At 36.8% G+C, this 22017-nt stretch overlaps 1 protein-coding gene across 1 annotated transcript in view; it reads right to left on the bottom strand.

Moving 5' to 3' along the window:
• Positions 1-974: 974 nt before the first annotated feature.
• Positions 975-22017, bottom strand: part of sigmar (Tumor necrosis factor alpha-induced protein 8-like protein sigmar) — a 57538-nt gene continuing 36495 nt past the window's right edge. Inside the window, exons 3-6 of the mRNA XM_028307107.1 lie at positions 6569-6702; positions 5051-5209; positions 4491-4588; positions 975-4389 (exon numbers count right to left, since the gene is read on the bottom strand). Of these exons, the coding sequence (XP_028162908.1) occupies positions 4218-4389; positions 4491-4588; positions 5051-5209; positions 6569-6702 (563 nt within the window). The 3' untranslated portion in view covers positions 975-4217. The remainder of the gene's footprint in view (positions 4390-4490; positions 4589-5050; positions 5210-6568; positions 6703-22017) is intronic.

Raw genomic sequence — 22017 nt, 5'->3', positions numbered from 1 at the left:
CGTTTAAAGTAGCAAAGCATTTATGGTAAAAATAAATAAGACAACTTTTGGCAACGCTTCGTGCGAAGTGCTCTATGATCAAAAACTTGGATGGCGTGTGATTTTTTTTTCAGTTTGCAGGCTATTCCTTCCTATTTTATACTGATGCTACCCATACGTACGTTTTCATTACAATAACTATTAATCTTTACTGTGTGATGATTTTTCTTCAAATAGCAATAATAATATAATCAAAGCAGGATTTTAACATACCAGCTCACTGTTCACTGATACATTTACTATACATTAGGTCTATTGAAATTTTGCTACAGCTATTAGATGTTCGCCTCATGGGTGATCAATAGTGATCAGTTGAAGTAGCGCTCGCTGCCACATCACCGCACGTAGTCATCACCTCACCGATATCAGGTTTATATACTAAGAAGAGATTTTAGTAAATAAATTATTGACTGGTGCTTTCACATAATTGTGCGTTTTATTTATTTACCTTATCCATTTCAGGTGTTATCAAATATCTGGATATTTTTTAATAACTAATATTAAAAATTAGTGTAAATACTGAAATGAATTTAACACTAAAGATCTCCGTTTACTTAGTGTTGGTTTGTTTACTATATGGTTTCCAATTGATATTTTAATAATAATAATAATGACTAGCTTTTTACCGCGGCTTCACCTGCATGAAATTTAGTTTGTCACATATCGTCATAAATTATAGCTTAAATGTTATTCTGGGCTATAAACAATAACACTGCACTGTAAAGATTCAACGAAATCCGTTCAGTAGTTTTTGCGTGAAAGAGTATCAGTACAGTTTCAGAATAGGAACACTTGATTTACTTGAGTTTAAAAAAAGTACCATCTATTTACGTGCCCTGTTACCAACCGATTTTGCATACTCAGATTGCTACTCTAAAGTTCTACCTACAGGAATCAAATCAAAAGAAAAGGGACACATTTAATAAAATACAGAATTCTTATCAATTGTATATTTGATATCAAATCTTATTACAATTATACCACAGCTTAACATCGAAAGTAAAGGTGGTCGGACACGGCCTCCCCACGTCATGGCGTGCTCCGGTGCTACAGACAAAAATACCTTTTGCTTTTCGCTGGTCCAAGAATTTAATCGAAATATCAAGAGGTAAAAGTGTTTTTACAACCCTTAAAATCACTCAGAGTATGTTCTGTGGACTTTGATTTCCAATTTACACATTTTAATCTACACAAGTCTGTGTTACTGTCTCTACGGACTTTGTTTTTCATTTTTTCCACTCTTTTAACCGACTAGTCAGACGCTTTTGGTGGCTCTTGAAGTCTGAACCTAGTGATGTGCCCTAAGTTATTATAATTCACACGATAAAATAGTTTCCGAGTCGACAAAGTGTCTATTATAATAAAGAATTACAATAGTGACTACAAGATATGACTATAATAGTTTAAAAGAGTCAACATAGTTTAAGAGAACTCAATACGTAAGTAGATAGGTATTTCTTGTAATAAAACCTTTCATAGACCAGCGAAATGCAAACGAGAACCCAATCCAAAGCCTGTACATACATTGCTACTAATTATTGTGCTATCGACAAAGTAAACGAATCAAAAAATGCGTTGTGTGACTTAAAAAGTGATCTTCATTTTAGAGGAACAACTATAACACACACAGACTAACCCACTCGTTTTAAGATGTACAGAAGTATAATTATTTAATGAAGAAAACTTTAAAAAAGAAATTCGTCATCTCGTAGGAAATTAGTCATTTATAAAAAGTATTGTTTTATCAAACACACTAAATCCAAGTAACTAGCTTGCCGAAGTGCGATATTTACACTCTACATTTTTTTGTCGCAATTTGTTCACTTTCTTACCAAACCCTTGAATTGAATTGTAACTTCAAAAAAGTATAACTAAGTAACTACCCAAGTAGTAGACAAGTATTTTTGTCACATTTAGTGAGATTTCAGATGTGAGTTTAGTCGATATGTGCATTATAATATTCCCCGCACTAACCGAGAGAGAGTCGCCGAGAGTATAAACACACATAATATTGTCTTTTAATACAACTCCTATATGGACGTCTTTGATTTCGTCTAGCTATGAAGTCGGTGCTCGCTAGCTAGAAACACGTATTCACTTCGTGATAGGGAGGAACCAGAATTACTGCTGTTACTCTTAAAGTAGGTAGGTTAGGTATTGAATGTCAAAAAGATGGTAACGTAACTTACTAATTAATCAAGTTAAGAGAGCTTCCGTCCTTCAGTAGTTAGAAAATATACATATAAACTCTCCCAAGATAGAGATCCTAGGTATGACATCCTCTGACACGTTTTATAAGTTTAAGAAAAAAAATGATCCAGAAGGAAGAATGATTTGTTAATAAGGTAGAGTCGTCAACCAACAGACATTTAGTATATTAGCGTAATTTTTGGTTCCTCCTTCGGTGTCACACATAAAATTGATTAGCAATACAATGTTTTTAACAAGTTAACACCTAAACATTCAAACAAATTACATCACACTACACAGTGACGATTAGGCAAGAGTCGTATGCGGTAAATTTTGGGACTTACTTAAACTTAATTAAAACAATATCATCGTACGCTATGACTACAATATGTCGTTATTGCTAAATAGTGAGATATGAATTGAAGTTCAGATATGTTAGAACTGTTAGATATTACGATTTTGGTCCGAAATTGTGTAAACATTATTTTGTAGAGTCGCTTCAACTAACCAAAACTTCGTATAACAAAAAATAAATATATAAAAACTTAAAATACTAATTACTATTTCATTTTCGAAACCAACAGTATTTTAACCATACCGAATAACCTGAAACTTTATATTTTTGAACATTAATATTACATATAAACTCATACAAGATATTTAGAGCCTATCATAATTTAAGACATAAAAAATATTGTAAATCTGGTAACCGTTACAATAAGTGTTACATTAAAAAATTAGTCAATACAATCATATTTACAATTATTAAATGCAGTATCGAACTTGTTAATTGATACATAAATTAAAAAAGCATAATAATATAAAAGTCTAAAAATCCAGGCAAGCTTTATATACATCGACATAGTCAGATCTCAATGTTTAATTTGGTTGTGTATTCCTTTAGTCTTATAGTCATTTGCTTAATAAAATACTGGCATGTAAGGCAAGATTATAAAATAGGATATTTTGACTACAGTTAAAACGTCCTCAATAAAAAGGTGAGATAATCTTGAGTAGGTAGAGTCATACAATTAAATCATACACGTTCCTACAAACACGACTTAGCTAAACAATGATCCTATTGAACTCGTACGACACCAAATTATTAAACAAATATCATTTTCTAGTTATCCATTCATCAACACACATAAATTCATTTAGACTCCTGAAGATACTATCTCTTCGATTATAAAAAATCTGCAGTACATTTCCCATCATTATACAAAATTAGTACATCGATTATTTCCCTCTAAACCCGATACCCGATCAGTATAAAGACATACGTCATTTATGTTTAGCAATCCATTCTCAACATGAAAATTGTTTAAAATCTTTTCGACGAATTCCTCTGACAGAAATACCACATTTAATAACGAAGTCGTTTTCTGAATATGGCGTAGTAGTACCATAAAAAATAACCATTAAAGATAAGTGCGCCTACTCAAATCATGGCAGAAGCAAAATTAACGCACAAGCAAGAATTAATTTACTAATTGAGATCCTACCGTGGTGTTGACATTCATAACATCATTGGAGTTACAGATTTAATTTGTAAATAGTGTTATGCAAATATTGACTTTGTGCGCTAGATGATATTATACAGAATAGTTTGTAAGTTTCACTGTAAAGTCAGAAACGATCACAATACGAGACCATCACTAATTCGAATAAAAACACGGCCCTAAAACCCTTCCTTGTATACTCCAATCATGTCATCAACAAGTACGTCTGCACGTTGCGACGTGAAAGCATTCCTCGTGACAATAGAAAAATCTTTATTCCTAATAATATCTTTGAATACTTAAGAATAGAAAATCCAATCTCCATTTGTGGAGATAACGATATTGTTGTATGTGATCCCATAGTCGTTCGCTAGAGATACCGTTCATACTCAGTTATCTCCCGTGGATTGCGACGTGAGTCTGCTTGGGATGGTACGCACAGCTTTGGTAGTGGTAGGACGGCACAGGGGGGCGGGCCCCGGGGGATTAAAGCAGGCCCCGGTCCAGTTCTTTGCGCAGCATCCTGGAGAGTTTGAGCACATCCTCGTCGCACTGGCCTGCGAACAGAGAGTCCAGGAGCTCACCTCGGGACGCGAGGGAGAACACTCCGGCAAGTCGCGACACGGATTTGTCTGAAAGGTGGCGCTCTACAACTGATCTGGAATAAAAAACGGTGAATTTAGTTCATGTTTCACTAAAGAAACACTAGATTAATACATTTGTTGTTCATTAATGATATGTAAATAAATAATATCTTACTTGAGCGACTGATGTGACTCGCGAAGAGCATCTTGTAGGAAACCTCGGTCGTAAGAGAAATCGACCTCGCAGAATGATACCACAGCCATCAACACCGTCTGGAAACACGATAAGATTTTGTAAGTTCGGGCTAAAATTTTACAACCATATTCGAAACGAAATCCTATGCAGAACCCTGGATGAAACATGCCCTGAGATGGTGGATGCGTGATGAGGATAGTTCCATTCCCAACAATGAAAACAACAATATATTACACATACCCTGTGCTATGGGTTGGGAAACTTCCACTCTCAACAGTGGTATATCCTACTCATGACACGTAACTTGAAGCATAAGGCAGCACGCCCAGCTTCAGCTATTGATTGTGAAGTAGACCTTATGACGTGGACATAAGACACTAACGTGGAACTTGGAGCGGAAGGCAGCGAGCGCGCGCTCGTCGGCCGGCGACAGCTGCCCGTGGCGCCGCAGCACGCCCAGCTTCACGCGGCCTTGATCACGTGCTTCACCAGCTTGTCACAGTGAAGTAGACCTTATGACGTTGACATAAGACACTCACGTGGAACTTGGAGCGGAAGGCAGCGAGCGCGCGCTCGTCGGCCGGCGACAGCTGCCCGTGGCGCCGCAGCACGCCCAGCTTCACGGCGGCCTTGATCACGTGTTTCACCAGCTTCTCTGCTTCGCGCTTCTCTACTCGCTCGCGAAGGACCGTCAGGAACTGGAAATGATGAAATGTCACTTAATCAACCGCGCGCTGGTATAAGGTAATGTTAAGACATTAACGACTGCTCTTTGATTAATAAGTTAAAATATTAAGAAAATACAGACTTTAAACAACTCGAATCTACGGGTAGTCAATCAATTGTGGCTCTACATCATAAAGTTAATATACCTAGCGGAATATCCGAACCTCATAACCTAGAGAGACAGATGTTAGTAAGATGGTATGACGAAGGAAGATGTTCCCTTATCATACGAACAAAACAGATTTTAATTTGATTTTGATTTTATGCTTTGAAAAATCCAAAGTATTATACATTATAAATTACTAATATGTTCAGAATATTATTAATTTTAAAGATGTATTTGTGTAGGCGTGCGTAAATGGTATGATTAACGTTTTAAAGTTAGTCACTGAGTGCATTGTCGATTAGCCCACAATCAGAACGTGGTGGGACGTGATATCATAATTCTTGATCACGATTTTACCTACATACCTATTCACTAGACTAGTTCGCTGGACTGATTGCGCCATTTTTCCTTTTGGATACACATTCAGGCTATAGCAATTACGATTGTTGAGTTGAAAAATTTATTAGCAATATAAAATATACGATTTCAGTAAGAACGTTAATTTGAAATACGAGTATCATCCGACTAATAGAAATGGCGGGCACATAAATAAATGTTCTTCTTCGTGGTGGTGATCAAGGTTGATAAGAATCTTCTAATTTCTGTGTCCTATTAAAACTCTGTTTTAGCAGGTTATTGATCAGTCCCCCTAAACAAGTGATAAAACATGACAGTTGTCGTGGGGAGGTGGCGCAGTGGTCATCATATAGATGACCCACGCTGAACTGTCCCACCAAACTCAATGACAGGGGGGCGCTACCATCGTTCAACTATATGGTTTCCAACATGGCAAAAATCGGAACCAGCGATAGCCAGCGATCCGGTATTGACGGTGGCGCCCCACTGTCAATGTCATGCATAGGACAGTTCAGTATTTTGGAACTATACTTTTCTGGTATAGGGTCGCCCGTATACCTTTCTCTGAAAATCTGAAGTAGGTACTATTGTGGGCAGCATGATTTAATGTAGTATCAAATTCAAAACTAAATCAGTGGGTATTGATATTACGTTCGACGACTGCTGTCCAGCTAGTCTAGTCTAGTAAGAAACAATGCGTGAGAGAGTCTATTCAATGTTTTAAGCTTATGGCGGATTTATACTACGCGGAAATTAGCCGAGTCAAGTCAAAAAAACAGTGGAGTGGGGATGAAAATCATTCATATTTGACTTGGCTAATTTCCGCGCAGTGTAAATGTGCCTTAAGACTACAGTTTTTAGTACATACTTGGTCAAGTAACTTGGCAGCGTGTTCGTCGAGCACAAGAGCGCGGGCGCTGCTAGTGCCACCGACCCGCGACAGGAACTTCTTCTGCGCGCGCAGCGAGATGTCACGCGCGCACCACGCGCCGCCCTCCATCGCTGCAACAACACAACTACCGTCAAAATATGAAACACAACTACCCTCAAAAGTATATGCAGTCTAGAAGGTACGGAGAAAGTATTACTTCTCTATAACGTACGATTTTCTGTAGAGTGACTTATGATGTTATTTTCTCTCACATCTGCCATTTTTAACCAGTCTTTTGTTCCAGGTTACAGGATATATTGAGACAGAAACACGTGTATAAGAGCTTGCCAGAATAAAATGTAATAGATTGAAACAATTACAATCCGCACTTAAAACAACTAATGTAATAATGTGCAAGCAGTGTAGTAAGCATCAGATCAGAAATTTTCGAATTCGATAATTAACCATCCATTACTCATTAATACATGCGCATTAATGTCTCTGCGTGACGAATAAATTGACATTCCGATTGGTTTAACTAAAATATTTACTAGAACAATACCTCTCAATTATCGTCTCGTCCCAATTAAGTCTAGTTGCATTTTATTGGTAGATTATTCAAAACTAATTTTAACAAGGAAACACGATGCGCATTTGTTATATCGAACACTTCCTTACCCAAACAACAAACAAGTTATTTAAGGATTTTCAACCGACTTCAAAAAAGGAGGAGGTTCTCAATTCGACCCGTATGTTTTTTTTTTCTATGTTTGTTACGCGATAACTCCGCCACCGATTTGAACAAATCTTTTTTCGGCGTATAGGTAATACCTCAAGGGTGGTCCCATTTAAATTTAATAATAGAAAAAACAACCCCCAAGGGTGGAAAATTGGGGATGAACTTTTTTATACGCAATATCTCCGCCGATTATAAATCAATTTGAACGATTATTTTTTTGTTGAATAGGTATTATCAAAAGGGTGGTTTCATGCGAATTTGAAGAAAATATTTTACCCCCAAGGGTGGAAAATTGGGGATGAACTTTTTTATACGCAATATTTTTAATTTTTAGTTTTTTTTTGTGTTCACGCATTTGAAGTCGGTTTTATTTTTTTTAAAAGTTAATTATGTGCGGCAAAGTTTGGTTAGTGCACGCGGAAGTTATTCTTTCAGCGTATACTTTTGCCACAGATATTATAATATACTTTTGCGGGGATATGAGACTTGGAACTCTCACGCGAGCGCCATTCCGGGCTGTTACTGGAGCATCCCGTTCCGAATGATTACTTGCGAGTGTTACATTATCGAATGGATTCGCGTTCTCTCAACACGATGCTGTAAATAAACACTGCGAAATATTTTTGCTCCAATCTTAACTGCATATTCGGTGATGATCGGTTAAAACTTCAATAAAATTGTAAATGCTAGAAGGCTAGACTAATTAATAATACCACTTCAGATCAGTAATCTTTCAATAGTGAAAATTAGATTTATTCGTTAACTGACAGAGACTGAGAAATTCCAGAAAATAAGATTGCCGCTCTATTTTATTGGTTCGAGCGATGTTAGTTAATTAATTTAGTTTATGAAACACACCAATAAATTAGCAACGTATCCACTTTAGACCGGCGCCAGCAGAAGAAATTGTTTTGATCCGCCACTCCAGCGCGATGTAGCACATGGCCGTATCAATTGGGCGGTGTTAGAGCCAGAGCACACGAGGCGTTGCAGAGCCGCACCTCTCGTGTGTGATATTTCTATGTAAGGGCTTGTTACCACGGAGACATCCTGTTTTTGCAGGAATACGTGTTTTAATATTAACGTTTACGCACGAACGAACGAATTCCGTTTGCAATGTCCCGCAAAAAACCGATCCGTTCGATTTTGTAATTCGAATTTCAACACACTGTGTGTGTTCAGAGGACAGTACAGTTTTGTCCTGAATATTACCGTGGGAACATTCCCTAAGACGACGCAGCGATACCGCTCCGGCGTCGCACCGGCGCCGCAACGCATCGTGTGCTTTGGCTCAGTGTTTACAATTGCCTGCGCATGAGCAAGACGAATTTGTATCATCCCGCCGCGGACAATGGACAATTGCACTTCAATTGTATCTCTAAAGTGGAACAATGAACTGCTAACTGCTTGTTTTCGTCACGATGTACTCGTCAACGGACCGCGGAATGTGCTTATATGGGTGGTTAAAATATGGGCAGATTATTATCTTTAATCATGTCTATAACCTATAAGACACAAGTATGTCTTACAGCCAATTTCACTTTATACTAGACTAGCGGCCGCCCGCGACTTCGTACGCGTGGATCCCGTTTTATCCCCTTAGGGGTGGAGTTTCGTAAAATCCTTTCTTATCGGATGCCTACGTCATAACATCTACCTGCATGCCAAATTTCAGCCCGATCCGTCCAGTGGTTTGGGCTGTGCGTTGATAGATCACTATATCAGTCAGCCAGTCAGTCACCTTTGAGTTGTATATTATTTAGAAGAATAAAATCTAATCGATTTAACCTTTGAGACGGTTTAATCAAGATATTTTCTCAACAAAATGATTCAGTTTCTAATTCGCCGTAGGGGTGAACTTATTAGTTTGACTTTACAATGGATCAAGCATATTATGTAACATTGTACACTCATATCCCAACTAATCCCAACTAATATTATAAATGCGAAAGTAACTCTGTCTGTCTGTCTGTCTGTCTGTTACGCTTTCCCGCTTAAACCTCGCAACCGATTTTGATGAAATTTGGCATAGAGATAGTTTGAGTCCCGGGAAAGAACATAGGATAGTTTTTATCCCGGTTTTTGAAACAGGGACGCGCGCGATAAAGTTTTTCTATGACAGACAAAATTCCACGCGGGCGAAGCCGCGGGCGGAAAGCTAGTTATGTAATATGTAGAGCACCTACCCCACATGCGATTTATCGCATCTCCGGCCTACGCCTGAGCTAACAAAGCTAATCTATTTACCCTTCATATTACCTACATCTGACCCAGACCCGGCAAATCTGACCCAGACCCGGCAAATATTGTTATAACACATTTTCTGACACCTTATGGGCCGTTCGCGAAAATTATGCGAAGTTATTAGTGTTTACCGAAGATTTATTTATTTTTACAGCTCAAAAAACAGATGTTTAAACCTAAATAAGGTTGGGACTTTCTTCAAAGGAGTGATTCCACTGTTCAAATAAATTAACTTCTTATGTGAAAACGAAATTGAAATCTCAATAAAAATCACATTCTCACACAAACATAACAGCCGTTCTGATATTTAAAATAGGAAGTGAATTTTCCCTCTGAATTCGAAGTCCAATAAGGAAGGTTATTGCATACCCATTTTCTCATTCCATTCACGTTTCATCGTTACAAATCGCTAATGTATATCGCAATAAATGCATATTTCATTACGTTACGTAACAAGATCGTATATATCTGGGGCCATTGGCGCCATTTTTCAGGCGGGTGCAATTGGTATCATAGCTCATGAGTGTAGGCTATCAACTCCTATCTTCGAATCGGTAGCCCAAAATCGTGGGACCACGGCCTCCCGCTATACATATACGCGCATGTCTGAGACAAAATAACGCGTCGTATAACAGAATTTCGCAGATTTTCAATATAAAAGTTTTTCGGTATATCCCGAGGATGGGACGTGGGTTATCGCGATAAACAAAGTGGGTGTTAGTCGGCGGTTCATAAATTCAGACGGGGAGGTTGTTTTATAAACGGGGAGCGATCTTTTTAAGAAGAGGATAGTTTATCGTATATGAGATCATATCTAATGCACAAGCTGTCGTCATGGTTCCTTTATTCTCATTTTCATTTCTTCATACTGACGTTATTCTAAAACGGTTTTACAGTATTTTGTATTACATAGGTTAGAATCCACTACTAGAATATTTACAGTTTTTACAGCGTCATTTGTCTTCAAAGTTGGTACTTACAAACACCAAATGGAATACGTAGACTCTAGCATGTGATTCTACTTAAACGCAATCAAAACCTTGAATGGACCGACGTTACGGTCTACGAATTTAAGTGCCTAGTCCTACACTTGGATGTTAACCTAAAAAGAACCTTCCAGCGGTTTAATCCTTCTTTGCATAACTAAAGTCGGAATTTGGCAAGACAAAGTGTACCTATTGGCATTTTTATCTGGCCCTAGCGTACCATCACGTCGGGCGCGTTTGTTCAGGTGAATATATTTATTGACTCGAATGTTCTTTGAAGGGATCAATATACCGAGCTAGAGGATACCGATATTATCGCTACCAATATCTGGGGGTGACTGAACTCATTATACATCAAAGTGATTAATGTAACGGAAATACAAACATAATGAGTTATAATCAATCAGGGATGTTTGATTAATAACCTGAAATTATTTGATGAATGTTTCAGTTCAGTTAATAAGTTTCCTAAATTGGGTAAATTTTTTTAGTTAAGTACATACTAATTTTTTCTCAACTCAGATTAAAAAAATCACTTTAAATAAATAATGTGTAAGCAACTAACCAAAATATTTTAATAAAAAACACTTGATTTCAAATGTTATGATTTTCGATTCGATTGAGTTTCATTTTAAAAAAGTAAGCAACTTTGGTAACCCTTACCATAACACCCAACCCAGATAATAACGTTCATAGAATCGTCGGTCCATAGAATTTGCCTAATTAATTAGTTTTCTGACGGAGTAAGCTACCTCCTTTATAAAGAATTGGGGGTAACAACCTCATCACCGAAAGGCAATAAAAACTTTATATCGCTTTCCGAATTTTGGAGCAAGAAACCTGGCTCATGTTAATTTGGAAGATTCCTTGTAAAGTCGTTGACACAGGAAACAAAAGGTATTGAGAACAATATGAGCACTTATGAACGAAATTGGAACTGTGTTTGAATATTTTGTTACTAGGGAACCTTACATGCCTATGAGTGGCGAGCTTTGCGTTGTACCCACTGATCACAGAAACTAAAGGGTGATGTGCCAAGGGGGCGTGGCCGTTGTCGCAGCAATATGCCTAAAAACACAACACATTGCTGCAGACATCATAATGTAAACAGTTTACATTGCTTGCGTATTAGTTGGCATCTCTCTATATCTATGTATATGGTTGTAGCACTTCGGCGATTGTCGCAATGTTCACTGGTCGGACTGTCTTGGTTACAAACCTGCCACCTAAGTTTTTAAATTGATGTTTTCTATCCGCTAATTGCTTCCTTTCATGAAAATTAAATAGTCCAGTCATTATAGTAAGTTCACCTCGGAATTCGAGATACCCAGCTGTAAGTCTGTAAATACGTGTATATTGACACCCTAAAAGTTGTCTCAAAACCTACATATGGTAGGGTGTAAGCAACTATTAAATTTCAAGGTCAACGGTCACAAAAATCGGTTTTTTGCGCTTTTTTTTAGAAATATCTCATTTCCTGTGGGTTTTTTGCTATTTGTATTTATTATCAATATTGTAGAATACTAAATTCTCTACAAATTTTGTTTAAAAACTTTTTTTATACGGTGAACCGTTTTCGAGATAGAGGGCGGAGAGCGCGCGGTCACTGCATCACTTCAGGTCTACTTAAGCGGTTTAGATTTTTCATACAAAAGGATTTTCCCGCTAATTCCTGTGGGAATTTCGGGAATTCCTTGTTGTAACTAAGCTTTGAGTTTACTAAGGTACCTACATGCCAAATTTCAAGCGTAAACAAAATTTGTAGAGAATTTAGTATTCTACAATATTGATAATAAATACAAATAGCAAAAAACCCATAGGAAATGAGATATTTCCAAAAAAAGCGCAAAAAACCGATTTTTGTGACCTTTGGCCTTAAAATTTAATAGATGCTTACACCCTACCATATGTAGGTTTTGAGACAACTTTTAGGGTGTCAATATACAAGTATTTACAGACTTACAGCTGGGTATCTCTAATTCTGAGATTCTTACCTAATTTAAGCTTAAATGACTGGACTAAAATAATTATTTTACTTACCAATTACTAGCTACAAGCCAGGCTAATTATTAATGAGTCTAGAAATGTAGCACGCGTTGATCACACAGTAGTAATTAGTTAATTATTAAGTGTTCTACGCCGCGACTGTTGCACTGCACAACCCCTGAATAATTATGAAAGACGTTTGGCAACAGTAATTACAGCAGGCAGTGTTTTTTAGATTCTAATCACAGGCTTCAGATACTCAATTCCTAATCCTACCTAAATAAAAGTAGGTAAATATTTATGACACTTTCTCCCTAGAACCACCACAATCGATTTAGATGGATAAAACGTAGGATAACGAGAAAAAGTCGCGCTTGCAAGTATAAACACACACATATATATTACTAGAAACTTTAAACCATTTTAAACCCAATTGACCACCCATCTAGTAGTTTAAAAGGTTAAATTAAAACATTCCTCATCGACTGAGTATTCAGTAGTGCATAACATCGAACTCCTGAACGCTGAACACTTCTGAACACAAACACTGCGTCATGGTTGACTGACCGCCCATTCAGCCTGAAAGTTCCGATTCAAACCTCTTTGTTTTTTTTTTACAGAATTCCGCGAAAGACTTAATTGCTATTTCACTATTTGTTAGTGCTGGTATGTCGAATGGAGACACGTCTAAGTGATGACATAGGGCTACATGTGTCTCCCTTTGTCGGGCATATCTCGGACAAACTTTGAGAAGGTGGTCAATATCCTGGACAGTGTTTGGGTCACAATTACATTTATCGGTCGCGACTATTTTGAACCGGTGTAAATATTGCCGGTGATAGCCGTGACCGGTAAGGACTTGCGTTAGGTGGAATGATTGTTTCACTACTGAAAATAATTTTGTGACGCTGTCCAGGTTTGGAAGCCAGGTTCTTGTACGCACTCCTGTAGTTGAAGTAGCATATCTTTCTTCGCTACGACGTCTGTTAGCTTCGCGCGAGAGTCGTTTGACGTGGCTGATAGGGAATTTTGCGAAATCGTGGGCTTGGTGGGAAGTTGCGGCACTTTTCGCAGCTTCGTCTGCTGCTTCGTTCCCTTCGAGACCCGAATGTGCCTTAACCCATACAAATTTCACGTTCCCAGAGTGGTTTCGCAAGTGGTCGTGTGTTTTTGTTGCGAGACTATTGGTAGTATTACTATTCTCTAACTCCTGCAGAGCAGAAAGACTATCGGACAAGATAACAGCGTTTTCAATATTATCATCTTTGACCCATCCAACAGCAAAAAAAAAAAAAAAAAAAAAAAGAACAAAAAAAAAATATATAAAAAATATATAATAATTAAAAAAAAAAGATCTTGTAAATATAACCATCATCATCATTTGCAAATATAACCATCATCATCATTTGTAAATATTGTCTCGCATTAATGTCTTTTTCAGTTTGCTCGTAGAAAATTGCGAGAAACTATCCTACTCTCTCAAAACTTAATAAAAGTAACCTAATAATAACAACATGCAATTAAAAAATAAAAAAAATGATTCTGGTAGCAAAATACCAGTTAAAAAAAAAAAACCTCTTTGTTGGTTTAACGGCTTCAAGGAGGCCCCCAAGGTCACACAGGTTAGCTTCGAGTTTGACATTGGAGAGGGTATGACTAAAGTTTTCCATGGTCAAATTTTATAACGGTAGCAAAGTCATTAATCAATCATTTACATAGCATATGAACGGTACACAGAATTAAGGTCATATAAACTGCCTCTGTGGTCTAATGATTGTTTCGATTGTCAACTGTAGTATATACCTAATAAATAAATAAATAATGGAGTTGGACTCTCGTGACCATGCTGAAATATTGTATCCTCTTTAATTATCATACAGTTATAAGAGTCCCGCATTTAATAAAACTGGCCAAGAGCCAGTCGTACCTTGGCGGCTCTTAAAGACCAATGCTTAGAGATTAATCCTCCCACAGCTGCACAGGAAGAAGAATAGGCTACAATAGCACAAATTAAACGACACTTGACTATATCTGGCAGTTCAATAGTCATGGTCTTATATTTTTTGCAAGAAATGTAGCCTATGGCGTCTCCTTTGGCTAACACTAGTGAAACGACTCTAGGAGGTTAACAAATGATTAAAGAGGTATCGATTCGTTTAAAAATAACCACTCAGTTTTCAACACTTATGTGTGAGCCAGCCACGAATGTAGAATAGTAAATTATAGTTACGTGTAGCGGCTTCCCAATTTCATAAATGTGTAATTAATGTACAGGCATGATTATTATTTATAGGTCTGTATCGTGTTTTGCTGTAAAGCAGTTCAGAATGGTTTATTTGATTTGTGCCTTATCTGGCAATCGAACCCACTAGTTTCTAGGACCACTACGAAGGAATTTATGAGCGACTAGAGCTGATAATTTATTTTTAAACAGCTACTAAATAACAGGAATACAAAGTCATTAAACACTAATATAAAAGAAAATTTACACGAACTCTATTCTAAAATTATTAATTATATTTGAAATTGATACGAGTTTTTTACCGATAACTTAAATCATAATGTTTGTATGTTGACTCATTACCGAATAGTTAAATACAAACGCAATGATTTGTAGTGATTTATTAATGATGATAAGATAAGCACACAAAAAATAATTGGGCAAGTAAAAATAAATCAGATTTCCACCCCAATCGTCAATGTGACAAAAACCAAATTAAATTCCAATCCCACGAAACCGGGAATTTTTTCCACGTGAAGGGCACTTAAAGGGCTTCCTATGGGTTTTAACGCCCTTACAGAACGCCCTTAACTGAGGTCGTTTCAGTTCGCGCCATCGCTATTACCATACTTCCAGGAATATTCCCGAAATCATAACATTTGAATCGGTTTATTACTGGAATCGCGATTGGCATAAGTATTTCACGGAACATTTGAATAAATGGATATTTCGCAGCAACTCGTTAATTAACTTTTTAGGCCCGGCAAAGACGGGCTATGATTTATTTATATTTAAATTTTAATTAACGGCAGTAGTTAGCCATTTGGACTCTATCGACTTAGAAGAGTTGGGTTCGATTCCCAAGTTAGATTGAAATAATGTTTCTCTGAAATAGTCTAAAAATGTGTAATTAGCCGGCGAAGATATGGATACAGAAGTTTAGATATACGGCAAATAAAAGGCCTTACTTAGTCCCCGATTACTTAATTGTCAGCAACTCAAAACATTTATGGCATCTTGATTCATTTTGGTACAAAAAGTTCTTAAAAAAGACACGCAAACCATGTTCATAGTTAACTAAACTTTCATTTAATAATGAGTCACTGTATATTCTACGTAGAAGTCGTCAGTATAGAGCTTTAAGAATAAGGTAATCAGCTTAAAGCAAAAAGTAAGTACATACTACACACGAGCAAGGTACTTCGCATTCAGCGGAACTGATACCGCGATCATTACCATATCGCGTGCTGGCTGGAGGGCGGCCAAAACGGGCGCCTTCACCCCGCAATGTCAAGTACAGTGTCACTGCGAGCCAAGGCTCCGTAATGTACAGTCACGGAATGAAAAAGTTCGTCAGTTTTCAAATTGATTCCTTCAACGAATCGCGAGCACATAATTACCTTTTGAAACTATGTTACAAAATAATCTCGAGTTAGAGAAAATAATCTTTAACTGTTCGCCAGTAAAGTTCAAAATTATTCAGATCAAAGTTGTTTGACGATTTAACTTGTCAAGAAGATTATTATGATTGATAAACTAAAACCTTCTTATTGGTTCAACCTGCCATTATCTATTAAATAAAAAACACTACATTTTGTAACATTGCACTGATGGGATAGAAAAATAAACAAGCAAAACCTTATTTGTTAGCAAACGTCATATTTACTTATTTAAATGTTAGCAGCACTGTTTCTTGCACGGTTATGTTGGCAGGTTTGACTCTTACAGTACCTAGTGCAAGCGAAAACCGCCACTAAGGTGACGAACCTTTTCATTCCGCGACTGTACTACAGCTCCGTTACAACCACAACCACCTCTGTAATACTACCCCACCGCTTTATTTACAAACAGAGGGCTTAGTGTGAGTTTACATCAAACGTCGTCACTAGCGAGCGCGGTAAAAAAATTGAAGATTTTAGTTCTTGAAAGTTTCCGCTAGGGGCGCTGTACAATCCGTCATACATTTAATGTCACTTTTTTACGCAGACGACATCGAATGCATTTGACATAAACTCACACTACGCCCCCTGAACTCATATTCCATTTCAAGTTTAATCTTGGAAATTACCCACCGTATTTTTTTCAGCACAATTTGCTAGATTGTTCCAAGTAAGTATTCCGCAGGCACTTGCCTTCAACTTTTTATTTAGGATGGTATTTGCAGAGGAATTGCCCGAAATCGTGTAGAATTCAAAAAGGGTGCTTTCTCCCCCGTCGTATACTGGAAATGGGGAGTGGAATATGAATGATATTTTAATAATACTCACTTTACTAGCGACTCGGTATTTTAATACATATTAAGCCCATAAAGTTTCCGAGGCATAAATATTTAAGGCGTGAAATGGTATGACAAATCTGGCTTTAAGACGCGGTTCCAAAAATGAAACGAAAACGGTTAATCCGAGTTTTCACATTTTTCACGCAAACGCGAGTTGTCGCCGCCTAAAATAAATCCGAAGATATTGACGAGCCCGAGAACTTTCCAGAAGGAGGGGGTCGTGGTGGTGTTCGAGTAACAAACTTAGAAACACCGTTTTCCTCGCAAGTACTGTTAATCTAGTCGATACACGAACTTTTGTTGCCCTGATTCCTTGCTATAATAGAGCAACTAGGTAAAATACGAAGAAAACTTCAACTATTTTTGGGGTATCTTCTTCTGTTGAAGTCAAATTAAGCTACTTTATTATGGAATCCTATTTCTTAAGATGAAGCACATAAAATCGTGTTGTAATTACATTACCTCATTTGACCCTTACAACTCAACTAAAATCTTTTAATTATAACCACAAACAAAAGATTAACGAGGCCATCACTTTAAAGCGCGGGCTGTAAAAGTGCCGTAACTTTCCCAAGTGCGAGTGTTTCGCGTTAAATTTTTCCTCGGCGAGTTAATATACAGTGTAACGACCAGTGAGTTCAGTTAGCCGGCCTTCGCGCCAGGAAATTGTTCCCTGGGGCCGCCCAGTCCCTAATAACTCCACTATCCGACCCGTAACGAGCCCTTTTTATATTCACCTTTACACCCCCACTTTTAATGATGCACCCGCCGGGTGGAGCCTTTTGTTGCGGCTTTTTCAGCAAGTTTCATTAAACTGAGGCCAAGTGTGAATCAATTATGCGTAAATGGCAAATGCGGTTAATAACCTTGCTGAACTTGCGAATAATAAACATCGAGATTGATAGTAAAATTCGAATGAGTACCTACCTACCTACTACTATTGACCTACCTACCTACTATTTGAGGTGATAAAACTTAACTACAGTTTTCACATCACAACTTTGACCTTTGATTCAAAATCACATACAACTCACAACTCTTTACGAATAAACTAAATCGTATTCATTCGTAATTTGATAGTTTTGATTATTGATTTGGTACCTCGGGGAGTATCTATCATCATCGTTTACGGCTATCCCGAACATCAGAAATAATGTCTGTCCGAATCTTTGGCCAAAGTCAAATTACTCAGCCTGCGAGTTCACACACTCAAAAGACTAAATTGATGTGTGTGAACTCGCAGGTAAACACAAAAATGTTGCGAGTCACCTCCATCAATTTGGCCTACGTACGGCGTCATAGCCGACCTAAACCTATAGTTAGTGAAGCGTTGCAGTACGTGAGTCATCAAGATTTACCCGCCAGTTACTGCTGCGGCGCTAACTTACCACGCGACTAAATGGCAGTGTTGCCAAGGTAGACACTACTAAAATTGGTAGTTTTTTTTTTCTATTCACATTTTGTTTCAGTGTGATTCAGCTTAGATCAGTCAGTGGTAAAGAATTGTATTGTGATGAACTTATACCGATTTTTGAAAAATATATGTACTATGTTGTTTATTATTCGAATAAAAACATAGTAGGTACATATACCTACTTAAATGTCTTCGTAACTATTAAGCTTCATTTGTTAGCAAAAGTGTGTGTAGGTACTAATATTTACATACCGACTAAGTAAATACGCGTACAATATTGTTTACTGAACAATTGTCATCATATAATGGGTTTTAGTGTATTCTTGTAAAGAGTACATAATTCTTACAGCAGATTATGGCATCAAAAAGTTGGCAACACTGTAAAATGGTCATTTATTTAGAAGGCTGCGGCATAATTACAGCTTGCGTCATAAAGTTTAGTAAGTAATAGGGGTTGCACTTACGCCACTAATGTTGAAGGTGATTATTTCCCTAAGCTTTTCTTTAATGTGTTTCATATCGTCATCGATTATAACTTTTCTGTTTACTAATTCATTCAAATTAAGTCGCAATAATGCATGCTTTGCTTAGTTTGTGACTGGTTGTTGGTGATTATGATATGTCTGTCTACCATTTTCGTCTAAAATGTTACCTACTTCGATTTGTTAATATTTGTTATTTAAAAAACACTCCAACTTTGTTACTTTCATCTTTAATTACTTCAGCATATTTATCTATTCCATATTTTGGATGTCCAATTGACCGCGGCCAATCACATTACTTTGATTCCAAGTTAATCCAATTCATGTCACCCAACCCAAAACTACATATAGTTACCAAACCCAATGTCAAATCAGCGTTAACGACAACATTATCTCGAGGAAGCATCCAATTCCTTTCAGTCTGGATAAACCCTTCGTTGGAACAATAGTTTCAATTAAAGCACAGATATATCACCACGAGTGACAACTGGAGGGCTGAGGGCAACGGCCAGGTGGGAGGCAATTAAGACAATCTTTTGTTAATTGATGCTTGAGACCACCGCTTTTAGAGTCCAAACTTCGTACATGTATTGGGAACAGAGGGATTTAAAACGTGTAGTTGCTTGTGTTTCGGTTTTACTGAAGGATGGTAAAGTTTACTAAAGTTATAAGCAGATATGTCGCTACCGATACGAGAAAGATTGTCATTTGGGAATTTAATTTAAAAAATTGTGTATCTTTTCGAAATTAAATCTTTATGAACTCTCATTACATAGGAGTATGTAAGGCTTTATGTCGTTTTTAAGTAACATCCGACTAGAATGTGTATTTATGTTAATTCTGAAAAGATACCATATAACAGTCCGTCAAATCTTTATCCAACAAACCCTACTGAAACAACACTCGCAATCAGTATATGACCCCACGCTGAACAAAAACAAACGCCGGAAACATAAAATTTTCTCGAAACCAAAATTTAAATTAAAGCTTACCCAAAGATTTTTTCACTTTCTTGGCCCCCACTTATACAATACAGCTAACCGATTTTTAAATATTTACCCACTGAATACGATAGAATGTAAAAGAAAAATAAATTCGTGGCTACTAGACCTAACATATACTGATACAGAACAGTTACTACATACCTTAAACTAAAATACATCGTTTCGCACGTACTATTATTTAAAACAACACACTCGAAAACACTTATACTCACAATCACTTACACACACATACACTTGCATACACACACACACACACACACACACACACACACACACACACACACACACAATGCACCTGACATGCAGTACCTAGAGGCTCAATTATAGATTCTTCTAATTTCTCTAAAATTGGATTTACATAATATGTCTGAATCTTCCTTAATTTATCCTTTATCTACTAGCGGTGAGGTGGTGGGAGCCTGGTAATCTGTAACACAGGTCTTACCTAGTACGGACACCAGTCTCTCACAATATAGTTATTAAGCATTTTGATATATTCACAACAGTATTTTCTAGTGACTATATTGTGAAAGAGAAATAAATAAACTTTATATTATATTATATTATATTAATTCCATAAAAATCAACAGTTTGTCCCTTTCGTCACATTTACACCTTTAAAACTTAACAAAAATCAATTATTTTTCTCTTTTATAAAGTTATATTGAAAAAGTAGTATTACACACTAATAACCAAGTATTACAAGACATAAAATGAGTTACAAAAAGAGTTGACACTCGCATTTTTATTGTTTAAGAGATAATATTTATTAGGGGACGAGATCAAACTCTTCGTTACGAAGGAGACGTAAATGTGATGAAGTAGACATCTAACAATTAATAATCAATCTAACTTGAAAACTAATGAGTGTCTCAGCCATTTTTCATTAAGTACAGGCATATCTTTGCTTATTACTAAAATAGATGATGAAAAATATGAGGAAAATCAGCAAAAACCTACACAAATAGGAACTGAAACTAAGAGTATTAAGGAAAAAAAATTTCAAAAACTGCTTCAACTTTACAACAAACGGTTTACTAAACGAATACAAAATTCTTATACCTTTTTCTGAGGTGTTTTTAGTATTCTTAACATATTATCTAACTGCACAAAGGACACATCGTTTAGATGTAGNACACACACACACACACACACACACACACAATGCACCTGACATGCAGTACCTAGAGGCTCAATTATTAGATTCTTCTAATTTCTCTAAAATTGGATTTACATAATATGTCTGAATCTTCCTTAATTTATTCTTTATCTACTAGCGGTGAGGTGGTGGGAGCCTGGTAATCTGTAACACAGGTCTTACCTAGTACGAACACCAGTCTCTCACAATATAGTTATTAAGCATTTTGATGTATTCACAACAGTATTTTATAGTGACTATATTGTGAAAGAGAAATAAATAAACTTTATTATTATTATACCGTTCCTATTATAAAGTAAGGTGGCCACCGCTTATTTTTCAAATGAAGCAATAAAAACACCGGTAAAAAAGATAATGGTTTTATCACAGCTTTTTCAGGCCAAATCCAAATCTTCCAAACTGTAATTCTGTTTCAAGTCGGCTTTTCTAAAATATTATTTCCTGCGGCAGTGAAATAAAAACGTCACAAACGGTGCTCATCAAGCCACAACAAAAGAAAGATTTAGAGTCTGACAAAATGGCCGGGTTTTATTTTCTCTGGCATTACAGGCGCAGGTTTGGAATATTGTACGAGCGATGCGATCCATTTCACGGATGTCTAACTTAAATATCTGGTCTATTCAATTCCAGCTTGGAACTAGTACAGTCTGCAAAGGTAACCTTACTTTTCACAATTTATTTTTGAGTTCACGTAATCAAACTGACAAAGGCACTTAACTAACTAAAGTAACGTTTTACAATTTAAAAATTATGACACGATACGGGATTAATATTGTGTACACGATACGAGATTAATAAAATCAGTAAGAAGCTTTGTTTCCTTCTAAAAAATTATTTCATTTGATTTGAAAAAAAAAATTGTAGCGTGTTAGTAAATGTATAAATACATGCTAAGTACAGTCGCGGAATGAAAAGGTTCGTCACCTTAGTGTC

This window comes from Ostrinia furnacalis, unplaced genomic scaffold (genome assembly GCF_004193835.3).
Source record: "Ostrinia furnacalis isolate ACB-3 unplaced genomic scaffold, ASM419383v2 OfSCF2101, whole genome shotgun sequence".
Taxonomy (NCBI): domain Eukaryota; kingdom Metazoa; phylum Arthropoda; class Insecta; order Lepidoptera; family Crambidae; genus Ostrinia; species Ostrinia furnacalis.
Note: the sequence above shows the minus strand (reverse complement) of the source record. Positions and strands in the feature narration are given on the sequence as shown.